The following is a 14,133-nucleotide window of genomic DNA, read 5'->3' as shown; positions in this document are numbered from 1 at the left end:
AAAAAAAAAAGAAAAAAAAAGCCAGATTACAGTTTGCAAATCCAATTTAATTTAGAGGAAACTAAAAAATATAAGGAAAGAACATCCCAAGAAATCAACCATGAAGTTAAAGCTTGGGTACAAACTAACAATGATCCAAAATACACCAGCAGTGGTTGAGGTCACCGAGGTCAACGTTTTGGGGTGGCCATCGCTTAAGGAGTTTGTGTTTCAGAGAGAGGAATGGGCCAAAAAACTATTGTGAAAAGCTTGTGGAAGGAAACTAAAGTCAGTTTAAAAGATAATTCTACCAAACACTTAAAAAGATTTCAATAGTTGAAAAAACACAATAGAAAAATATCCATCACTCAAGCTTTCACTGCACTAATATCTTAAATGGTTTTATTGCACCCTAACCTAGTGGATTTTCCTACAAAATAAAATGGAAAAAAGAGTCAGCTTCTCTAATAAAAACGTACCAAGTGTGGGTAAACTCAATAGAGACAGAAATCTAATATGGTAATCCATGTTTTACTCTGTCTGGATTCAGTGTGCTATTCCTGAAACAGGAAATGCTGCAGCAGAATCTACTGTTAGATTCATTGTTGAAGCTCCAGCAGCTGGATTTCGCCATGTTTTCAGCGCTCTGCTTATGCAGCATGTTAGCCAGCATCAAAGAGGTCGGAGAGAGTCTGGGATTCAGGCTGTTTTACATAAGAAATATACACAGGAACACATGATGCAAACAAGGAAGAAACATCACCAAGAGTCTTCAGCCTTTTTGTATATCTGAAAGAAATGATGATCTGGCCTCACAAGAACCACAACTAAAAAGTGTTCTGTACATATACATCGGATATTGTGGTCATATCGTAACCAGAAATCCCTTTTCCCAGGATAGAAATGTGAAAAATATGGTGGCTTTGTTACATAGTTGTACTGTTTCCATAGTTGAGTGATGAAAAAGACACAACTTACCTTCTTTTCTGTGCAACATGGGAGAACGGCAGCAGACATTACAGTTTTATAAAAGTCTAGCAGAATTTGTAACGCCTGTCTTCCTATTACTGTTGGTTATGTGTGTTGTGTTATAGAGTGTGGGAAAAAAATTGGCAAAAAAATACACCAAACCTACATTTTAGTATAAATATGTGTTCCTGTTTTTATAGGAACACGCAGCTTCTGAGCGATTTTAATTTAGATTTCGTTGTAGATAAAGGAAACCTAATGATGTGGCTACGCAGGAATACATTTACGTTGAAAATAACAAAAATCTAGAATAATTTCACATATCTACAAGAAAATAACTGCGGAAATGTTGAAAACTCAACATTTTGAGAAAAAAGAGGTAATTTTTCCTTATTTAAATGTAATACATTTAAGCTAAGGTATTCAAAGATATCGGAGAGCCAGAGATCTGCAGTGATTCTTCCTGCAGATCATCTCTCTGGAGCCAGAAGATGTTCTGATGCACAAAAAGAGCCCAGAATGTTCCACTTACACTCTGGAACATATCAAGATGCGCACTAGAGAAGGTATGGCTTTTATTTATTTATTTATTTTACTTACGAGTGTTAAAAAAACAAACAAAAAAAAAAAACAACACTTGACATACAGTTTCTTTTCCTAATTAATTTAAGAGTTTCAATTTAAGAGAGTTTTTTCCCCTCACAGTGTCATAGAACGTTGTAGTTTCAATATTGTAGATGTATGATGAAAATGGAAAATGTAATTTCTTTCTTGAAATTTCACAACTTTTGGACATTTTAGAAAATAGGAGATTTTCTCCTTTTAAATATGTGAAATTAGGGCTGGACAGCTATGGCTGAAAAACTTATCACAATGTAAGTGTTTCATATCAGTCGATTTCAATAATTACTGACATCAACTGTTTAATTTTTTTTAATGCTTGAAATACCGCCAAACTGGTAGAATGACCTGTCCTGTTTTATTCACAGTTTTCTTTTCACGCTGTTGTTTATTTTCAAGCAGCTTTGAGGCGAAACCTGAAACTGCTGCTGTGCAAGTTGCTCAACAGGTTGTTGCTTGGCAACCAGATATTGAGGTTTTTTTTTTTTTTTCTGTAGCCACTTCCTGTCTTTAGCGGTCAACATGCTAACAACTTCAGTGAATAAAGTGACAAAGTCGAGGTTAAAAAGAGTAAAAAAATTTGGACGCTTAACAACTTAAGTGTAAAAAATTTATATTATTTTAATTGTGCCTTTCAATGTTTGCTTTTCTCATAGTTTATGTTAAGGCATTGTTAATAATGTCTTCAAGCAACAATTATTAGGCATATTTTTAAATTTCCTGCCAACTTTAAACATCTTTTAAATCAAAAACACGATGGGCGTCTGGATGACTGCCTTTCCGCCCTCACCACCAGGCTTTCTGGGGTAAACTCTGCATCACTACCGTTATTGATTTATTGTCCAGTCCTATGTGAAATTCATCTAGAGAAATGAAATCCTCCATGGCCACATTTATTTTTTCTTTGATCCACATAAAGATCCGTCATACATGCTTACGTACGAGTGAGGTTGTGATTTTCCGGCAGCGTGTCGGCTCAGGTACTCACATCTGTCAGTCTGTCTCTGGAGCTGCTCCTGATGGAAGGCTTGGACTCGCCACTCGCGCTCTCACTGTCGCTGTCCTTGCCGTTGTTCTGCCCAGGTTTCAGCTACAAAGACAAAACAAAAAAAAACAAAACAAAAAAAAACACACAAGGCAATCAAGGGTTAAAACTGTTAATATTGCATTCTGAATTATCTACATGCACAGCTCTGGCTCAGCAAGACGTCCCACAGAAGTCAGCTCATGAATATGGGAGAACTGGCAGGGTCTGCAGCGCTGTCTCTGTAAATCTGTCATGTTTTCTGAGCCTGTTCAGTCGACGTCGCCGCGCTTGCCAACGATTGACGCCATCTGATCTCTCAGTATGCGACTCTTCTCGGCCCACGGAAGAGGGAACGGGGGACAAAGACCCCTCCGGAACCTTCAAACGGAGCCACTCTCCTTCCCGAGCAGACACCACATGCTGAGGCAGCAGGAGCCCGGCGAGTGCCATCCTCTACGTACGCTGTTCGAGATGCGGCTAAATGATGAGAAGGGAAGGGAAAAAAAAAAAAAAAAAGAAAAAGGGAAGGACCAGCCAATCTGGCAGCGTCTGCGGCCTCACACAGTCTGAGGAACGACGGCGAACTCTTGGGAGTGCAGGGTTCAACAGGAGGACGTGGGGACTGGACTACAACTGATGTCCATGCTGCTTCTTAAAGACGAGCCAAATTCCTGGCTCTTGTGTTGGCTTTAGTACAAAGCACAGAAAATGCTTGCATTTTGAGACAGTAGTTAAATGTTTTACCACTTATAATGCCTTACAAAACTACAGACTCGGTCAATAAATTAAAACAATATCTGAATTATTTTCAAATACTATTGAAAACAATATTCTTTCAATATTTTTTTTTACATATAATAAAATATGCACTGAAATTACGACGCCGCTTGGTGACGGTTTCACCAAGTGAAACACTTCATATAGATTCCAGATTTTTATTTGTAAAAAGTGTTATGAACTATATTATTTTCCGTCCACTTTACAAACAAGCATCACTCAGTGTTGGTTTATTAGATAAATACCCGGTTTGTGGCTGTAAATGTAAACGGATATAAATATGAAACATTGGGAATCTAGACTGCAACGCTGCTCACACGGATCAGTAGAACTTCGCTTTCCGTCGTCTGCACAAACCGACCAAAGCTCTAGAGTGTGTGTGTGTTTGGGCGGATGTGTGTTTTCACCTCTCCTTCACTAGTGTCCTTCCAGGTATCAGCAATAATTTAACATGATGAAAGGGCACAAGGCAGGGGAATACCAAAAGAACCCTTGAGCTGAGCAGATAATTAAAATGAAAATGTTCCCTTTTCTGTAGCCATTAGTGGTGTGAAAGGAATCCCATTCCTTGGGAGAACTGCATGATGGGTAGAGGACTGGTGGATTCACAGGAGTGTCGAATGTGATAAGAGAATCTCAGCACTGGGAATGCCTGGTGGGCCCGTTTTAATGTGTGTGAAAGTTTGAGAAGGCTTGTGATCGTGCGTCCACATGGTGCAAAAAGCTTGGAAGGCACGCTTTAAGACAAAAGAGGCCATGCAGGGAGGGATGTCAAGCATTGTTCTGAGCTTCAGACACACTAAGTAGCTTCAATACAAGACATTCAACCAGAAACGGGTTATCTTTGTACCTGAAAAACTGCTTCACACTTTCCTTTTTACCGATATTGTGGAGGATCAAGTCTTAACGAGCTTTAAGTATGTGCATCCTTATGATGTGATTCTGATGTGAATAGTGCATGAATGTTGGGATCAAGGCTGTGGTATTCTGATCATTCTACTGTCACGAAGGGGAACATTATTACTTTTGTAGTAACATCACCATCTCAACTGTTTTTCTCTATTTCAGGAACAGTTGACTGATGGAAATTGAGATTTTAATCCTCTATTTGAGTGTCCTTAGCTTGTGTATCGTCCAGGGACACAAAGACAGACATGGACAGGACGGAGCGTCAAAGCGGCGACCCACTAATTGCAGGGCAAACTCCTACGACCGGCATTTATTGCTCCAATAACTTATAGTCTACCTGTAGTTTTAGCAATGGCAGCAGAAGAAGTGAACGAAGTCGTTCAGTCTATGTCGGCCATGCTTCAAAATACTGAATGAACAGTCATCTTGTTCAGCTCAGCATTTCTCTCTTTGCAGAGGGCGATGGCTGTTCACACTGCAGGCAATTTCTGGTAAGCTTCATAGCGTCAAACTTTCGCTTGACATGCGTCACAGGCAAGCGTTAGCGAATACCTCATCAGAGTCCACGCCTTCAGGGAGCAATCGTTTCTCAATAGCGGAGAGTCCAGAACATCCGTACGAAGCAAAGCGTAGAACAAAGGGCTGTTTTTTTTTGTTTGTTTGTTTTTTTTACCAGGGTAGCATGGTGCGAACTGAGACGAATTTTTGTCACGACTTCACAAATACCACTTATGTGGTGATCCAATGTGCCAGAGAGTTATTTTTCCACGACAACGTGCCTTACAACGTCAATGAAAGGACAGGCAGACACAAAGTAGTGCGACACGGGTGTAAATGCCATTTTGTCCAAAGCGACAGGAGAAAAGTCTTCGAGGGGAAAACGGGAACAATATCTCAGCCAGCCTGGCCTCTGAACTGGTCCGTGAAGAAAGCACGAGGGATGCCGCCTGCGCCCCCAGTCTCAGGCTCCTTCATCAAAACACATTGACCTATAATATTTATTAACCAACCGGTGTCCCTGTTGACAACAATGAGTAGTGCGCGCCAGCACACTCATGCATTTATGAATCTGCACAGACAAAGAAAAGCTGCTACCGACTGTTCCATCAAAAATTCTCTGCCAGGAACTGAACTCATATGTGCTAGGCTTATAAAAGATATAATCAAGTAAGTGTGGGGGTGGAGGGGTGGAGAGGGAAAGGGAGAGATGTAGACATTTGTGTTTTATTAATCAATGTGGAATCAAACTGGGCTCTGCTGCAGAAAAACCACATAATCACACCATCTGTGTCTCGGTTTATCAGTGGGAAAGGAGTCCATGAAATCAGAAATCTCGCATTTATTCAGCTGTATGTAATGTCTGAAGAACATGTCTAATAAAGACATTCCAATAAAGAGCGGCTCATCTTTCGGGGCTATTACATAGCTCAGGACCTGATTACACAGCTATTTGAAAACGTATCCCCCAGCTTGTTCCCTTTAATTTCCCCCTGAGCTCCTTTAAATTACTTCAGAGAATTGTGTGCATGTGTGTGTGTGTCCCCCCCCCCCCCACCCCACCCTCCTCACCCTCATCTGCTCTCTCTCTTTTTTTTTACTTCAGCTGATGGATTCATTTCTTTTTACGGTGTGATTAATGGATGTCTTAAGCAAATGGAGGGAATGGTGCTGGTCAGTACGATCAAACGGGGGAAGCTGAAATTTAATGACCTGCTGCCTGGTGATAAATCTAAATGAGAAACCACCATGTGGGGCCTCGGGGGGCCGTCTCTGTGACCTGATCCGGGATCATTTGATCACTCCCACTTGAAACAGCATGGAAGGCATACTTTTTACGGCCTTTTAAACTTAGTTTCAGTTTTAAACCTTCTGTAATGAACACCAGTGCACTTCACCGAGGTAAATTACGGTGGAGAGACGAGACGTGTGTGTAGGGACGCTGTGCACAAGAAGTAATGCGAAGGAAATCAAGTAGCAGGTTATTGCATTTAAAGGGAAACTGTGTATTCTTAATATTATATGAAATTAGAAATAATACAGTTGAAAATAATAGATTAATTTTCTACTAATATCATACAATAATGTGTTTAATTTACTATTAAGTACATGGTAAACTTCCACTAACAAAGTTGAATTTGCTTCACTCAACGCTGCTGCTTTGTTGACTTCGGTATATTTGAAGTAGATGCACTGAATAGGCCAAAAAATGATAACGGAAATCATTCTGGTAATAAATACTTTCTTGAAGATTCAAGTAGCTGATTTGTAATCATTGGATTCGTCAAGGTTAGACCTACAAATTATGACTCTACTTTTCTCCAGTTTGTCATTATGGGCTGCAGTATAATATAAGAAGAAATACAGAAAGAAATAAAAATACTTTTTGCCTGAGTTCACATTTTTCACAGCGTTCCAAGTTTTAAAACTGTCTGAATTTAACAACCTTCTTACTATCTGCTAAAAGTATTTTATGGCCTAAATGAACATGCCTCAACATATTGACCTTTATAATTTAAAACACCTCACTGAGGCAGAAAAGAGCTAATAATGTCATTTATACTCAGTCACAGTACCCACTTTGGTCAGAGCTGAAAACGAACCAATTTGTCAGTGCAATTTTACTTTAAAGATGTAACCTGTGAGGTTGTAGTCACGACTACAACCTCACAGGTTGTGACTACAAGCCCATAATCCCTTGTAGTTTTGTCAGTCGGATATCTAGTTATCATACTTAGATCTGGTTAGCAACACTTAAATAAAATGAATAAATAAATAAAACAACCCATGTGTAACTGCAGAAAAAAACAATTAGAGCACAATCACAATGTTCAGTTGTTATAAAAAGGCTGTATATGAAATATGTCTTAAAAGAATTCATAATTTAATGCTTTGAAATTGGTCCTCAGTCTCTTTAAAAACTCCTGCTCTTTCTAAAACTTTCAGGAAGTCACTCCTTTATTGACCCTTTAGCAACATTTTTATGAGCGTTGCACTGCATGTTACTCATATAATGAGCTCAGCAGATCCCCAGTTCCACCAGGTGTTTGCTAATGGCTGCCGGCTAGTCTGAAGGAGCTGAGTGAGAGAGCCACAGGGGAGGGCTGCTCTGTAAGGGCGGAAGCTCTGAAGCTTGGAAACTGCTCCTAGTCGGAGCTGCGCCTTGAACACAGCGGTAGGTCCACCCAGGCGTTTTGCACAGCTAAATGGTTGCCATGAGAGACTACAGTGTTTCCCAAACATGCATGAAATAATCAATTCAGGTATGTTTTTGATGACGGAATGATAATATAACAAGCTGTATAGACCAAAAAAAGTCAATTTTACATAATACTGCACTTTTAAGTCATTTAAGTTAAGTTTTCAGATATTAAAGCCCACGAAGGATCCCCAAAAGCAATTTTTTTCAGGACTGCTGAGGTACAACAAGTATTACACATACAAAAAAAAAAAAAAATCACATTTAAGGTACTAAAACGTAACATCAAATCCACTATACTGCTATATAATAGTTTTCCTGCGACATATCAGAGGACAGACAGTTCCTCTCCTACAGACTGCTGTAGATTCACCCATGCACTCTTTTATTCACTCAGCCTATACAAACAAAAGCTGACAGCTCCTTGCCCATCAGCAGGACTTTTCTATCAGAATAAAATGTGCTACTATATGTAGACACAGCACGAAAGCAATACTACTATGGCTACATGTAAATTCCTATCAGTACTTGATCCAGGCATGCAAGCATTACCAACACGTGTATTTTTTATGACCTCACATGTAAAACACACACATCCATAGTAGGGCTGGACAATAAATCAATAATATATATCACGATACACACATGATCAATATCAATACATAATACATCTGACAGAATATTTAATATTTAATAGAATACTCACTGAACTCTGATATATAACCGCACAGCATTCTGGGAGATGTAGGCAGAGCAAAGGCATTCGCTACTCAACCTCTCACAGCCAGCTAAGCAAGGTGGGTGGCATCAACTAACTCACTCACTCACTGGTTACCTAGCAACAACCTGTTGAGTAACTTGCGCAGCAGCAGTTTCAGGTTTTGCCACCGTACGTCATCGCTGCTTAAAAATAAATAATGGCGCAGCGTGAAACTGTGGATAAAACAGGAAATGTCACACCATCAGCTTAGCAGTATTTCAGGCATTTATAAAAACATCAAAAAAATTCAATAATTATCAATATCAATAATTATCGCTAAACTGATGTGAAACGCTTAAATGTCGTGCTACGTTTTTCAGCCGTACTGTTGCAACGCGAGCAAAACAAAAGTGAAAAAAGGCAATAACGTTTGTCCCAAATGATCACAGTTGTACGTTCTGAGACGAAAGGCAAGATGAAATATCTAATTTAGCAGCGTTACCTTGAGAGGTGCTGTAAAACAGCTATTACAACATATTCCTGAGCATGTGGAGTCAATTATTTTCTCACTTACTGAAAAGTGCTCACCATTGCCATAGTGGAATTTTACAAGTGTATTGACCTATTCTCAAGGGCTGCACTACAGCCCCAATGCAATCAAGCACAAAAGTAGGCCTGCTAACATTTTGAACCACAAAGGCCTTTTTAAATGGAGTCGTACACAACCAATCTACAGCGGATACCCCGCCCTACCCCTCCTCCGCCTTCATCCCACAGAGGAAAAAAAAAAAAGAAATAAAGGGGGAGAGAACTGGCCTCAGTTTTCTACTCGCCTCAGTGGGATTCTGCTGCCATCAGCTCCTGGTTTCCCTTAGTTACGCGCAACAGCAGCTCCGGAGCTCGGCGGTAATAAAACCTGGAACAATTTAACGGCTTTTATTGTTCTTCTGCGGCTTTCACAACAGCTAACCTGTCCTCGCAGGATCTGGCAGGAAGAATCCCCACTAGGGCAGCAATGAAAGAGGATCTCATTTACCTAAAAGCGCTTATAAATTTTTAATTTGCTCTAACAAGTAAATTAACAAGTCCCTCATTTGGGAAGTTTTATGGCTGCTTGCCACTAAGGGAGAACCATGAAAGTTTTATAGATAATCCACTGCTGAAGCTCTGTTGCTGCTAATAAATTGTGTGTTTCCAGCAGAACTGTCAGATCCCCTCAGCTTCTACCGCACCACACCATGAATATTTCCCCTCACGCCGTCTTCAGAGGTCCTGCACACCAGCGAAGGAGAGCTTAATGAGCGAACGGTTAGAAACGAACTTAAAGAATTTCCTTCGACTTTCTGCAGATGTTCCCCCTCGGCCCGAGGACAGAGCAATGCGAAACATTAGGACCGCATTAAGCTTTGCTAATTATGTCCCTGCCAGCCTCCACATCACATCAGCCTCACAGTGAGCCCCATCCACCAACGCCACCTTAGGCTGGTTGACAACAGCAGTTGGAAACTGCTGGGCCTGTTTATCTCACAGCCGGCCTTATCTGACAAGACTAATGTGAAAATGGGGGCCGCGGGACAGTCAGGGCCTGGACGGGGGTTGACATCGGGCCCTCTGTCATCTTTCTGACAGTGGCTGCGTGGGTGAGCCTAACAGCATGGCCCAATGGTGACCCTGCACTTTGCCTCCCTCCGCTCACCCCCAAGGCCCAGCTGCTTTAACTTCCACAGACAGGCGCCCCGCCTGACGCTCTTGTCACCCATAACCCTTTCTGCCACCCTCGCTCACAGCCTGTCAGTGAGCATCAGTGCTTGGCTCGCACTGTTACAGATGTGTTTGCTGTTCCCTTAGTGCGGCAAAGAGGTCACAGAGCTCCGACTATGATTATAACCTCAATTTAGCTTGTTTCGTCTCTGTACTTGAACCATGGATGTCACGTGGGCTGCTATTAGAGTCAAAAAGTCAATTTAAAAGACTTAGGACCTGCTCTTAGTCTGGGGTATTGGTACTAGCCCTAGGAGTGGGCGATATGGACATTTTATTGATTCTTTCTTTGATGAAATTGATTAAAAGAAAAACTAATTATTACTAATTTAACTCTACACACGTGAGAAAGCGAACCTCCATTGTGTTTAATTCTGCAGCATCCATATGTGGCGTGCTGCATCGAGCTAGCCTTTGCTAAAACATTTTACGAGTGATGACTTGCTAACATGCACCCACTCCAACCCTTCTCGAGCCCTCTCTCTCTCTCGAGGGCTGTGCTGGAATTTGGAGCCAAAGATATGGACCCACAGCTGCAGGGCGAGAGCATCCTGGGAAGCAGGAGGCGTTGGGGAAATGGAGGCTCATGAGGGTGGGGAGTGGGAGGGGGAAGAAAGGGAGAGGGGGGTAAACGCGGTTGAGAGCACTGTCTTTATCTCATCAGTCATACTAAGGACTCCATTTCCTCCAACCCCGGGCTGGAGGCTACTAAAGCTTGCGGCTGCATTTATACATCGCCATAAATCTCTGATCTATGACGACATTACAGACAAATCAATATGCTTTTAACATCCATCCTGCGCCCCGCATCGCAATCACCCTCCTCACAAATGGTCATATAATGTAGTAGTGGAGTGGATTGAGTTATGGGGACAATTCCCTGATTTAATAATGAACTGAGCAGGTGGAGAGGAAAAAAAATGTGCGGTGGTGGGATGGGGGGGAGAGAATATAAGAGCAGTGGGGGACTTCTACTCTCTCAGATCATATCCGAACAACTTGTTATAGTAGCCCAGCGTGGCAGTAAAATAACCTTGCAGCCCACTTTACATGCCTCTAATTCCCCGGGTGACGTTTCCCCAACGTTCCCGGTGCGGGCCAGGAAAAAATTAGACCAACCGGATATTGTTACATGACGTCTTCCCAGAAGGGCGCCGAAAACTGAGAGTGATCACACTTACGGCTGCCCCGCCTGAGCGCTTGTCAACTCATAACCGCGCAGAGAAAATATGCATCCTATTAATTATATGAATCCCCCGCTCTTCCCATACATGCTTCGGTGTAGTTCCTTCCATATTGGCTTTTAAACTCCGAGCCAACTGAAGAGGCCCGACAGCGTGCCAAAATCACAGTTCCCAACGCCGACCGGACTGCCTCGATAAAGAGCGGTATGGAAAAAAGGCGTCAGAGAAAAGAGCTCCTCTCCTATCGGCTTGCAGGGGCTATCATTTCTCTTTTTTATTGCCATTTATTTTCCTCCAGGAATTCACTGCCAGTATATTGGCAGGCCTTCCAGGAGATGGAGGCAATGAAATTTAGCGCGGACACTTAACACTGGGTCAAGCTGTGTGTGAGGCTCATGTGGTAATATGATAGACAAGTGCTTCCAGTTTAGGGATAGAGGGCTCTATTTGTGTTACAGGAATAGCGGTAATGTGCTCTCCCTGACACTCTTTGCAGAGCAAAAACATAAACTGGGGAGGGTTCATTGGAAAGGGAAGATGGGAACTCCTGCAAAATGGCGAATCCTGTACCTTGGTTGGTGATGTGGCAGGGAGAAAAAAAAAAAAAAAAGATCGGAGATTGGTTGACGGGGACGTTCAAACCACTTTTTCTCTCCGTCACAGCAGTGTGAGCTCAAGGGGAAATAAAAATTGATGGAAATGTGGCACAGATAAGTCTGCAGGGGGAATATTAGAGAGGCCATATTTTGTGTTTCTCTGAGTCCTGACTGCAGGGACATACTTCAGACTCCGTCGCGGCTGTCTGTTCGGCTGTCATGACGACACGGTCAAAAAAACTGGAGATTGAAGCAGATGAAAGCAATCGATGTTCAGCATTTCTGCAATCAAAACTACATCATCTCCGGCAAGTAAAATGTCCTTTTAAAAAATACATTAGCTCAAATATGCTGCTCTTAATTTTACTTTTATTATTACTTCACATAAATTGAATATATATAATGCAAAGCGAAGGCAGTGGATGCCCAGTATCCACTCGCAAAGAGCTAAGCTCTTCAAACATTTTAAATCCCCACAAAAATGCTTCTATTTGAATAGTTGAAACACTAAATATACTTTAAAGGGGCAGTATTATGTGTTTCCCAGCCACATTGTATCATTTTATAGCATCATCAAGTAGCCATTGTACCTTCAGTTGTTATAAAAATGCTAAATATGTCAAATATGACTTTAAAGAAATTTGACTTTGTAATTTAACATCTTGAATTTGGGCCTCTGTCTCCTGCTCTTTCTGAAACTCTGCCTTCATCAGGAAGTCATCACTCCTCTATTAACCCTTTACAATGTTTTTACCAGCACTGCACCAGTAGCTTCTTAGAAGAAGTAGCATAGCTCAGCAGATGCGCAGTTCCACCAAGTGTTTGCTAATTTCTGCTGGCTAGTCTACAGGAACTGAGTGCGGGAGTCACTGAGCGAGGGTTGCTCTGTGAAGCGGGTGCTCGGATGCTTGGAAACTGCAGCTCCGAGGAGGATTTTTTGTCCTCAAAGGCAGCGACAGGTCCAGACATTTTTCACAGCTGAATGCATGAAAGAATCAAGGCGACACTCCAGGTATGTTTTTGATGGCGGCATAGCATGATGTAAAGCTCAAAAAAGTCAATATTACATAATACTTCCCCTTTAATATGCATTAAAATGCACAATAGAAACTATCTTAGCACTACTGGAGAAGCTAACATTGACAGTTTTCCTTAAACCACTCCGGTTAGTAGACTACAAGTAAGTTAAGTCACTTCAATGACTAATGCCGATACCACACACTTACATGGGATGTGAATTTATTGAGCTAAATGCTAACAGAGCGTGTGTAACTCACTGATGCTCAACGGGCTTCAGCCACTCACAACGGAAGCTTTCTGTAATTTAATAAAAACGAATTTACTATTTTGAATTATATATTATCCACAGCTGTTCTAGTATTATTTTTCTTACAGATTTCAAGATTTTTAATCGAATTTCACAAGATCTTCCGGGCTATTAGCGGGAGAAACCATAGACATCAATACGTAGACGCCTCATGGAGCGCTGAGTCGTACGTAAAAGCGTCCGCCATCTTCTATGTGGCAGCAGAGCGATCGGAGCTCCTTAAGTCCTGTGCTGTGTGGACTTGTTTCAACCGTTTTACGAAACAAACTGGATTCATTGGCATTACCTTTCACAGGTAAGGATGAAAGATCAAAATTACTTGACTTTGCAGCCAGAAATTCGCTTCTAAACAACCGAGAAATATTTCCTATGTAGCTAAATTGGCCCGAAATAACCGCTGATTGTTAGCATAGCAGCTAACGTTTTCGTACTGTTTTCTAATGAGAGAGAGAGAGGTGATGAGAAACCGCTGTTAGAGGAGAAGTTAATTAAAAACCAGAGGATTTAGTGAGGAAAGATCAGTCAGGATCAGAGCTGGAGCTGCTGTTCTTCAGTCTGTTTCCAGTTCAGCTTCACCATGTCGGTATTTAGCTATAAAGATGCTACGAGTCAGAGCCCAACATGCTGGAAATGTCTTTTTCTGAATGTGAAAGAAACATATTTTCTATTACACTTTTGGATAATTTCTCTTTTATCCTTGGCTTTAGCCTGTGAGCAGGACGTCTCAGAAGTCATTGAGTTCTCCCAGTGTGACCAGCAGACTGAAGCCCTGCCTGTGGCCAGTGTTCCCAGTATAATAAATGTTTTATTCTTTCACTTTTTGTGTATTTTTAAATATCTCAATCTGAAGTATTAGTGTATTAATGTAGCTTATATAATGAAATAAATAATAATTTACTCTGTTGGAATTATTTTCACTCTTTGCTGTCAATAGCAGAGTTGACATACTGTAAATTCTCTGGAAAAAAGTAAGAAAAATATGTAGTTTAATGTTTACAATGACTGATTTATGAATCAAAAGTCATTTCTCAATAATATATAAAAAATAAATACAAGAAAAATAATTTGTTTCTTGTCTTGAAACGTT

At 41.2% G+C, this 14,133-nt stretch overlaps 1 protein-coding gene across 1 annotated transcript in view; it reads right to left on the bottom strand.

Moving 5' to 3' along the window:
* The window catches only part of auts2a (activator of transcription and developmental regulator AUTS2 a), a 334,197-nt gene that overhangs the window by 205,757 nt on the left and 114,307 nt on the right, over positions 1 to 14,133 (bottom strand). The window contains exon 3 of the mRNA XM_088012298.1: positions 2,558 to 2,659. Coding sequence (XP_087868424.1) covers positions 2,558 to 2,659 — 102 coding nt within the window. The remainder of the gene's footprint in view (positions 1 to 2,557; positions 2,660 to 14,133) is intronic.

This window comes from Poecilia mexicana, unplaced genomic scaffold (genome assembly GCF_051168715.1).
Source record: "Poecilia mexicana isolate PSO_F unplaced genomic scaffold, ASM5116871v1 scaffold_14, whole genome shotgun sequence".
In the NCBI taxonomy this organism is placed as follows: Eukaryota; Metazoa; Chordata; class Actinopteri; order Cyprinodontiformes; family Poeciliidae; genus Poecilia; species Poecilia mexicana.
This window is presented reverse-complemented; position numbering and strand designations above follow the sequence as displayed.